This window comes from Chrysoperla carnea, chromosome 5 (genome assembly GCF_905475395.1).
Source record: "Chrysoperla carnea chromosome 5, inChrCarn1.1, whole genome shotgun sequence".
Taxonomy (NCBI): Eukaryota; Metazoa; Arthropoda; class Insecta; order Neuroptera; family Chrysopidae; genus Chrysoperla; species Chrysoperla carnea.
In genome coordinates this window covers 60,083,504-60,094,657 of record NC_058341.1, presented here as the reverse complement: position 1 = coordinate 60,094,657, position 11,154 = coordinate 60,083,504, and the positions used below count along the sequence as shown (strand labels likewise).

The 11,154-nt window shown below is 28.8% G+C and overlaps 1 protein-coding gene across 2 annotated transcripts; it reads left to right on the top strand.

Annotated features, from left to right (window-relative positions):
* Nucleotides 1-2,015: 2,015 nt before the first annotated feature.
* On the top strand, nt 2,016-10,101 carry LOC123301665 (methionine aminopeptidase 1D, mitochondrial). 2 transcript variants are annotated; one of them, XM_044884508.1, is made up of 4 exons: nt 2,016-2,251; nt 2,301-2,524; nt 3,773-4,226; nt 9,638-10,101. In XM_044884508.1, exons 1-4 carry the CDS (start codon nt 2,224-2,226, stop codon nt 9,838-9,840), a joined length of 909 nt encoding a protein of 302 aa, XP_044740443.1. In that variant the 5' UTR covers nt 2,016-2,223; the 3' UTR covers nt 9,841-10,101. The 2 variants fall into 2 exon arrangements, with proteins under 2 accessions (XP_044740443.1, XP_044740442.1); XM_044884507.1 differs by having other exon boundaries at nt 2,018-2,251; nt 2,311-2,524.
* The last annotated feature ends 1,053 nt before the right edge of the window (nt 10,102-11,154 follow it).

Sequence of the window (11,154 nt, the reverse complement as noted above, 5' to 3'; positions counted from 1 at the left end):
ACATTTTCAATATACATCACAATATAAATTTTATTATTCTTAAGTCATAATTAAAAATTGTTTTTTTTTTTATTGCATCCAATGCATTGAATAATTAATTATATATACATGCACATTCCATGTACAGTTCTTTATAATGCACTACTTCGAAGTTCGAATAATAATTATAGCACTCTGTGTATTGGATTTACTTAAAAAAACATTCATTCATCTAAAAAAATGAATGTAATTGATTTTATTTTGACTAAATATAAATTAAATTAAATACTTTATTTTTTATTTTTTATAAACACATACACGCATTGTTATTAAATATAAATATTTAATTTATTTTTTTAATGTGAACAAAAATGTTTTAATCTTGATATATGTAGTTATTTCACTTTAGTTTTATCAAAGTCTACATTTTCATAGATTTTAGCCAATCATATTAATGGATTTTAGTCATGTGACTGTTATTATATGACATATAATAGGTTTGTTCATAGATTCAACCAGACACTAATAGAGAAGTTTACTATTTCTTGAAATATTAACATTTCGACGCACTGGTGGAAACTTTAATACAGTGGCGTGAAAAAATACCGGAATAAATGTTTTATTAAGTAAAAGTAAACAATAAAAATAAACAAACTTAAGTACAATAGATAGACACATCATACATATCCTGCAATAAAGTGATAGTCCAACATCTAAGTATCCTTAAAGATGTAACCTCATGATAACGCTTGACGTTGGCTTTGGGCGTCAAATTAGGGTTCCACCTAGCTGAAAAAAATAGAGTTATGCCCACCGTCAAATCAGCATCCAAAGTTGATGTCCTGAGATATACATACTAAAAGTAATTCCCTAACCCAATTTTTATTCCTGAGAAAAAAACGCTAAACTATACTATGTTTACCTTTTAACGATGTGACGCTGCTAAGTTTTTTTCCAGATAGCACCTTGTATTTCTCTTCGTTGGGTGCGTAATCATAGGACAATTATATCGACACCAGCGCTTCCAGTGGATAATTTAAGCGTTATAGGTTGCATTTTATGACTAATTTTCAATTCTTTACATGTAAATGTCAAATTTAAATGATTGAAAAATAACAATTAATTAAACTTGTTGCATTAGAAATTGTGAAAATAAGAGACCAAATTACATAAATAAGGTGTATAACCTTTGGAGAGCATATTTAAGATCTATACCTATGCATGGGTCCTATTCTCAAGCGTTACAGAAAGGACTCCGTTTTTACAGAAACTTTTTTGTTTACTTTGCGAAAATTTTACTATTCTTCATAAAACATTAAAGGTTTGAGATATATAGGCCATGATCAAGGTTTGTCCGCATTTTTTTCGGGGAATTACATCACCTAGTATTGAATGACTAAGGTAATTCGATTGGTCTCGATACAACATCATGGTAGCTCTGCTCTGAAATGCTCTTTTCTTTGAATCCTGTGATTCCTCTTGCAAGGTCTTTTATGACGTTTCAAATCATTAAGGAACTATGACCAATCTTTATTATTGAAATTTATATATTTGAGATCGTTAATCCTGACTCCAACACACATAAAAACTTATAATAAAGTATTTTTTAATAGCACGTATAATTTTTTACAAGAATATTGGCATTCCAATGTTCATAACTCGAGTACGTTTGCATCTGGATGGTCATGCTCACTGAGACTTTTGATCAGGATGCCAAAATCTACAAAATCCGGCACTATGAGCAAATTTGACCGAGTGTTTTTTTAATTTTTACGAACAATCTAACCGACCAAACCGATTGTAGAAAGTGGATGTGAACCTCGCTTTCACTTTTCGTTTTATCGTGCTGACGGACAGTACATCTTCAAATTAAATCAAATTAAACTAAAGAGAAAATTTGGTTTTCAAGAATGAGAATAGGTCCACTTTAAATTAAAACAAACCTAAAAAATTTCGACGTTTTAAATTTAATATTTTTAAATGGTTTTTATTCCTTATATGAATGCATAGCACTAAATGACACTTGAATAATAGCAATAAATTTCTTTTAGGAAAATTATAAATTTATATCATACTTTTGATCTCTTCAAAATGACCTAAGTTCATATCACAATTACATAGCCTTAAAATAAATTCTCAAAATACATAATATATTCTACGTTTATTATAATCAAAATTCTCTCAAATTCGATTTTATTTGTACAAAAATGATTCGATCTCTTATTAAAAATATATCTCGAAATTATGCTTTTGCACAGTTTTTCCAAAAACCGTAAGTAATACTATAACCTCAAAAAATTTGTATTCCCGATTTATTAAAGTTAATTTCAGGGATTTTGGAAAGTATAGTATTGTTATGCCCGGCCAAGTGTCCCCGATGAGATCTGTACCTGAACATATAGAAAAACCTGATTATTACAAAACTGGTGAACCGAAACCTGCTACACGGGATATTGAAATAAAAAACTCAAAACAAATTCAATTATTAAAAGATTCTTGTAAATTAGCTGCAAATATCTTAGAAGAATCGGGAAAAATATTAAAGGTAGTATTTGATATACAAATTTTACACAAATAGTCGCACGTTCCGGGGAAATTTTAACAGTTATTTAGCTGTAACTTCCGGATGCCATAAGAGAAAAAGCTTTAATATATAAAAATTTAAGAATAAATAGTACAGTAAGATTTTAATCAGTTTTTAGGACCCAAAAACTGATCAAAATCCCTGTCTTGGATTTTTTTATAATACAAGCACCCCAATCCAAAATAAAAACTCAATTTTGAAAGTGTTTGTTGGAATTTTAAAATACAATGTCGGTTTTCTTAATAACTAACCATATTCAATTAATTATTAACTAATTTCTTTAAAGGCGAATTTTTAGTCTTCGTAAATAAACTTGACGCCCTCCTGTGGAGTCCTCATACAAATTTATCTTCTCACTATTTTTTTAACCTTCGTAAATCAACTTGCCGCCTGGTTGTGGGACCCTTCTTATAAAAATTTGTCCGAGTCGCTAGGCAGTTGCTTACTCTGCCTAAATCCAGCCCTGTGTGGCCTTATCGAAAAAAATTAGTTTTCCTATTAATATTTGCCACTGAAAAGATATTTTGCCAAATATTTTCTATTAGAAAAAACTATTTCGATAACATAAAAGTTTTTAAGTTGCTTTTATAACTTATTTCCACGTTAAAACACGCAGTTCCTCATAGCAGATTCAATTTTTATGAACTACTAAAAGTTACGGTTTTGGATTTAAAAAATTTTGTCTTAGCACAGAAAAACTTCGGGTCTTTAGAGATTCTTTACCTGGTTCTTAAATCTTAACATTGTATTATAGGTGCTAAGAAATATTCAATCTAGCGATAGGAAAAAGAACTATATGTGTTCGCTTGCATAGATATATAATATTTAACGGAAATGTAATGTAACAATTTTTGATAAGAAAAATTTTGTTAAAAATAATTTAAAAAATTAAAATAATGTTTTTATTTTAATTTGGGTCACTATGCCCTTTAACTCTCCTTGTAGTGTGCCAATGTACAATTCAATATGTACAAAGTTTATATAAAAAACTAGGAAAATTATCGCAATTATAAAAGACCAGGGGAGCAAATATGACACAGCACAAAATGTAAAATGAATTGGTATCTTTTGTCTTTTCATTTAATGAAAATATCAGCTGGGGTTTTTTTACTCGTGGTGCTAACATCTCAGCATTAAAATTCCTAATTATTTTACACACTTCTTCATCATCGGGAATATTGTTTAAAAAATTGATGTCTTTAATTTTAGGTAGGTATGACAACTGACGAGCTCGATAATATTATCCACCAGATGATTGTTAAACGCGGTGCTTATCCGTCCCCATTAAATTATCACCATTTTCCTAAATCAGTTTGTACGTCTATTAATAATGTAGCGTGTCATGGTATACCAGACGATAGAAAATTACAAGATGGTGATATCATTAACGTTGACATAACAGTTTTCTTAAATGGATATCATGGTGATTGCTCAAAAACATATCTAGTCGGAAATGTTGACCAAAAAGGTCGAGAGTTAGTTAAAGCAACCGAAAATTGTTTAAAAGCTGGTATCAATGTATGTAAACCAGGTGTTGATTTTTGTAAAATTGGTGAGGTTATCGAGAAAAGAGCTCATGAACAAGGATTTGGCGTTGTACCAGCATTTTGTGGACATGGTATTGGATCATATTTTCATGGGCCACCAGAAATAATTCATATGGGTAAGAAAAGTGCCGCTATGCCATATTTAAACAATATTTACTTTTCAAATGAAACACTCACATATTGTTATTAAATCACAAATTGTTAACAATTATAAACAGAGTGTGTTTTTTAAGTTGACATATGCTAGAAAAATAAGTTTTATTACGCATACATTAAACTTGACCTAAGTTTTCAAGCTCAATCAAAAGCTCCGTAACTGGTAATCGATAGACGAACACTTTAAATTAGAAAGTTGTTATTGATTAAAAAAGTAACATTTTTTGTTCGCAATATTTTTCCACAAACCGTACAATTTAGACCAAAACGAATTTTAATGGAAAGTTTTACCCAAAATTGTTATTTCGTATAATTGTTTCTGCGAAATCTTGGAAAAAAGTTTAGGCATTCTTCGAAAAATATTTTTCAATAAATATGATTTGTTTTTCTATAAAGGCCATTTTTGTTCAAATTGAATGAACAAACGCACAAAAAGAAAAATTTTTGGTATCAATTACTGGCTAAACTATTCGGTTTACAAAAAAATGTTTACGTTTTTATAAAGAAAAACTTTATAATTTAAAGCGTTAATCTAATGTTTGTCAGTTATGAATCAAAGTGAGGTTTTAAATATATCCGAAAATTTTGATCGAATTCGATGCCGGTATAAGATGTGTGCCTTTGAAACTAAATTTATGTATCGTGTTTTGAATAAATTAGAAGTGTTTAGAATGAAACAGCTATCAAAAGAATATCTTAAATGACAGTAAAAGAAAGATTTTTCAAGTAAACGTCCATATAGTGTACTTCCATGAATATTAAATCTGTTAAAATCAGTTCGATTCTAAAAATATGCGTTTTTCATGAAAACACAGTTAGGTATAAGAAAGTCGATGGTATTTGGCAGTTAACAGTTACAATTTACATTTGTTGTTATCATAAACCTTATGATGAATTTAAGTTAAACAAGTTATTATCGCTTAATACTTTAAGGATAATTCATCTGATCTGAGTTTCACCCCCCTGCAATAACCTAAAGCCAGTATAAGTGAGTAAGTAACTGCAATTTTTAAAACAGGTTCGAGAGTTAAAAAAAGAAAAAAAAAAAAAAAACAAGATACAATTCTTATCTAAATTTGAATAAAATCTTTATATTAATTAATAAATTACATTGTTCATATTTAAAAAAATTAAATTATAAGACACTCAAAATCAGAATCTTCAGAATCAGAAATAATAATCAATGGTGGTGGAGTCGGTTCACAATATATAACATCTGAATCATTACCATCTGAATCATATGAATTCGCTTTGATTCTGTATTCGACTTGTCGTTTTATATTTCCAACTACTACAGGTTCAGTTTCTTCCCAGTCACAATCCAAATCTGATGAATTACTGCTCGAAGTTAAATCAATTAGTGCCATTGTTCCGAAATTTCAAATAGAATTGGTCCGCCTTAAACAATAATTTTTAGAAATGATTAATGAATTTCTTAATAAAATAAGGAACAATTGGGTTTATCGTCGAGCTGAAGATAAAGAGTTTGCGAAACAGATTAGTAATTCCATGGCCATACTTCTTTAAAAAACAATAAACGACTTAACGCATGAGAAATTTAAGGCAAGCAGCAAATCACATGAATCCCAAAAAATTTTTAATATCTTTTTTTTTTTTTTTTTTTTTAAATTTATTAAAAAAATTATACTAACACTTGGCCCATTCCTTAACTATAAGATTTCCAAAAGTATTTCAATTCAATTTCAATGAATTGATACCCGTTCCAAATTATTTATAAAATTTTTACTTTCTGGAAATGAGAATAATTAGAAAGGAGTACCAAATTCCAACATTCTTTATCAGACTTTTTATTCGGAGAAAGCTGTGAAGTTATTGTAATGGATCCGATTTCGTAAAGATGTGTCGAAATTTTCAACATATCTTTACGTTTCATGGGCATGACAAGACATTAACACCAATTGGGGGAAAAAGTATATGTGCGTGCGTTTGTGTGGTACGTTATCGTGGTCATTTTTTATGAATCGGACGAGTTTTTATTTTTTGGGTATTTACTTTAAAAAATTGATTATGTTTTTCATTTACGAGCTAAAAGTCTATTTGGAATTAAAATTTAACTTCATTAAAAGAAAACCTAAACAAATTACTTATGAGAAGATTTTATTTTGTTCGAGCTGTTCTTTTGAGTTTTTCCTAATATTATGGTCTCTAAACCTTCTTGCTATTATTACGACCATATCAAAAAAGGAATTATTCGAATCGGTCAAGCCGTTTTTGAGCCTTAACCGGAAAACGTACAGCTGTATATTTATATCTATATAGATTACAAAATTCATTGCCCTCTTTTCTTTTATTGTTTTATCTGTTATACTGTGTATATTTTATCTGTTATTCTTTATTAAAGAATTATGTATTTATGGCTCTAAAACACACCCTTCATGACTGTTGGCACAAGCATGAGAGAATATTTTTCAGCATTGAATTATTTCAAGCTATTAATGAAGCAAGGATCGAATTAGAAGTATCGTGAACATATCGTATTTCCGGTATTTCAAGCTGGAAAATACAGCTTCACAGATTATAAATTTTAATATTATCGTGTGATGGCAAAATACAATAAATTTGCGCTAAGGTTGCCAAATCAAAATTAAAAAAAAAAAAGACCATACCTCTAAAATCGGAGATTTTCATTTTTTTAGTATTCGTAAATATACGAAGAATACGCAATTTTAAATTTATTTTTGATAAAATATTCATATTTTCACAGTATTAAATTGAATAACAGTATTATAAAAAATAAATAAATATAATTAACTCTAGTTTTTACAAATTCGTACTTTTTTACTCTTTTTGTTTTTAAAATAAAGTAAATTTTTATTTGTAAGAGATTAATTTTGTATTTTATAAAAATAAGATAAAAATCGGAAAAAGAGAAAAATCGGAGATCGGAAACCAAATCGGAGAGTTGGCAGCCCTAATTTACGATTTTTAATATTATCTACATTAAATTATCTTAATTCTAATAAAAACGTTGTTGTTTACGTAATACCTTGTTTATATCGTATATAAAGTTTATTAAAACACTAAATCATGGCCACTCATTAAATAATGCAGTCTACCCCACAAAATAACATTTAAGTTTTATTCAAATTATCATAATGGAATTTTACAAAGTTCATCCCCTTTAAATTTCAAAAACACCTCGGTTAAATTCATTAAATTAATATTAACAAATTTATTCTTTCACAAAACTTAAGTAATCAATAAAATTTATTCAATGATCGATTAATTGTAAACATATTTTTTTATAAATGGCTTGTTTACATCATAGTACGGCCGCTAAGAGGGTTTTCGTGGCCGATTGAATTCCACGAAAACGACCTATGTTTACGACGTAATTTTTTCTGCTGAATCCGAAAATCAATGTCATTTTTCGAAATATAATGTAGAGTAATTTTTACCATGCAAACAGTTATTTATTTCATTAATTTTAATTAACTAAATTTATAGGTAAAACAAGTGAAAACAAACAATTGACTGAGTTAAATGTTGAAATACCATGCATAAATAGTGTTGATTACTGTATCACATTGCACATACATATACAATTTGTGTAAGACATACTATACAATTTACGCCTAATTTGCTCCCTCACGGGTAAACAGTGATGTTTACGAAAAAATGTTTCAAACAAAAGTTGTTTATTTTTTTATAAGGAACATTTTTTACATTTAATTTTTTATTCTATCTCTAACGGTTTACAAGATGGGTCCTACGGACCCATAGGTCAAGACCCAATTGACCTATGTTGCTCATTTACGAACTCGGCTTTACTTTTTACGTCCTGAGTACGCTGTAAATTTCACGCAATATTATTAATATTCGCAAAATTTCAGCTTGATATCTTTTCTCGCATTTGACTTATCGTGCCGAGAGACGGGCGGACGGACAACCGGAAATGGACTAATTAGGTGATTTTATAAACACCCATACCAAAATTTTGTTGGTAGCATCAATATTTTTTACATATATGCATGGTATAACAAGTGTAGATAAAAATTAACAGTTAATTAATCCCTGCACAGTGATTCGTCTAATCTATGGCTTTATTCAGCAGAAAATCAGTCATATACGATAACTATAATATATGTGTAGCTTTAATCGTCCGTAACTCGAAAACAATTTTGTGGATGTTAAAGCTTTTGATCAGAACAATCCGAAGAACATTTTGGGGCCACAGTGCGATCAAAGGCCAAAAATGTGGCCAATATTCGAAAAAAGATAGGGCTAAAGAGGGCTTTTGCCTCATTACCCCTCCTGTACCCTAATTCTCCTCAATACTTCCAGTCGGAATGTGGTCTTCTCCCAAGCATAACATTATTGAAACAGTAATAATACGCTGTTGGGTGCTGCCATTAAACGATAGAGAGATATGTGTTGAAAATATGTAATTACAATATACGCGATATGTATGTATGTCAAATTATTATTTATATAATGCTTTGACTGCATTTTTATTTAATATATATATATATATAGACCTACATTTGTTATAATAAACTACTTCTAAATATTTAACCACAAGGGCTTAATTTCGATTTCCTCAACAACGCTAAGTGGATATGCGAAGCAAGAGAGAAGATTGACAGTGAGTTCCCCTGTGTCCTTGTACATATGATTATGACAAGGACACATAGGAACTCACTGGCAGACTTCTCTCTCATTCATCATATCGCATCCACTTACAGGCTAGCAGATCCCTCGCGTTCTCTATGTATAATATTCTATGCTTTAAACCGTTTAGAGGTTACTGAGAAAAGTTTTAGCTATTGAATAAAACAAAATTAATCTACTACTATCTGCTACTTGAATTAGAAATTTTAACCCAGGGGATGGTCGGTAAGGAGTGAAGGGGGTAAATTTCCGTAATTTTAAAATGAAATTTGTAATCGGTTACTCCAAAAACCTCTGCAATTCAATTTTGAAGTGAATTACTTAAATTTTCGAATTTTGGTGCAGGGGGTGAATTTCCGTACACTTGACATAAAATTCTTAATGAGCGACCCAAAAAACCCTCGAAAACGAAATGTAACTTGATTATAATAAATAATACATGATATTTTTCTCCAGGGAGTGATCGATAAGGGGTAAAGGGGGTAAATTCCCTAATTCTGACAATAAAAATTGTATCAGCTACTCCAAAAACCTTTTGTGGCCGCCCGGGCGGTTAGAAATAGTTTCACAGAAAACTATTTTCCTAATCTAATCGTTGTTCCTTCATATTTTTATAATTTAATAGAATTTAAATTCATTTAATATATTTTTATAATTTAATAAAATTTAAATTTATTTAATATATTTTTATAATTTAATAAAATTTAAATTCATTTAATATATTTTTATAATTAAATAGAAAATGCATATCCTTATCAAATGGAACCAGGGATGACATTCACAATTGAGCCAGTGCTTGGTCAAGGTAGTCGAGATGTAGAACTTTTAGAAGATGGTTGGACTTGTATTACAACAGATGGATCTCGTACTGCACAATTCGAACATACCGTACTTATCACAGACAATGGAGTAGAAATATTAACGTTACCTGATGAAAAATGATCATACTTCACGAATTCAAATACTTGCCTTAACTCCATTCCAAAGAACACTTCCCTAAACGAAAATGGATGGCCTGTCTATCTACAAAAAAATTTAATTTTTATGCCAAGTTGTTTGTCATCATATGGTCTGTTATCTAATATTGGGAATAAATTTTCAATTTTGTGTGTTTTGAATTAAGCTGCAAAAGAAAATAAACTTCATGGGTAGAGCGTAATTTCGATTTTGGAAATAAAACAAAATATTTATCAATTGCAATTTTTTATGAATCAAATACTTTTTATAAATCATATTTACAAAGTATCATAATTATATATAAATTGATTTTTCTTATTGACTAAAAACGTTTGACCATTTTTGTTTTCTTTTACTTTTTTGCTTACGATTGAATTGTTTTTTTGTAAATCGAAAAATTTTATACATCATTTTCTTAGAGAAAACAAAAAGAAAAACATAAATTATACAAAGAAAAGAAATAAATAATTTAATGTGTGAATGAATTGTCGGTTGTCGTTATTGTTTTCTTGTTGGAAATGGATTTTTTCTTTTTGAAAAGTGTAATGAGAAATACTTTTTTTGTAAGTCTAGTTTATTGGAATGTGTTTTTAACATTGAATAAAAAAATTTTTTATTTACAAACTGAAGAGTTATATTATTTATTTATTTACAGTTTTAGAATATAAAATGTCGATTTTTAAAATATTTTTTATTATTTATTTGTTTGTACAAAATAAATTGAAGAATTAAGCTTCTTTGCTTTTGATAAAATTAATTTTTTTCAGGCTGCCATTGTTCAATTGTCAGAAAGTTTTTAATATTATAACATTTTTGTTTTGCGATTGGAAATAAGATTGTGATGGCAGAAAAGTTTTCAAAATTAATTCCGATCGTAAATAAACTGTAACAAATACATATTTGCAATAATCAATATTTAGGATATTATTTTAAAAAATTTGACTAGACTACTTTTTTTATCTAGTTAATAAAAATCCTATCTCACTTTAATTCTGCTTATTTTGTACTTAAGTTCAAATTTATCCCCAAATAAATGATCGCTTAATTTCAATCGCAAATATTCTATTTGAATAAAGCTGTGTGTAAATCAGGAATTATGATCGTACCTTGGACTCGTTTTGCTGATTTAGAAACTACTTCAATTTTAAAATGAACTTCAATGGATTTTATTTCTATATTTATTTTCTAGAGCTTAATGGACGCCGGGAAAACTTAATGTAAAATAATCATTCACATCAATTGAATTCATTGCTTCTTTTATTTAACAATATCACTTCTATTTAGGGGCCATTCTCGAAA

Coding starts and splice junctions, on each gene's coding strand:
- LOC123301665 (XM_044884507.1), top strand. CDS start 2,187: ATGATTCGATCTCTTATTAAAAATATATCTCGAAATTATGCTTTTGCA. Junction 2,252..2,310: donor GCACAGTTTTTCCAAAAACC/GTAAGTAATACT, acceptor AGTTAATTTCAG/GGATTTTGGAAAGTATAGTA. Junction 4,227..9,637: donor ACCAGAAATAATTCATATGG/GTAAGAAAAGTG, acceptor ATAATTAAATAG/AAAATGCATATCCTTATCAA.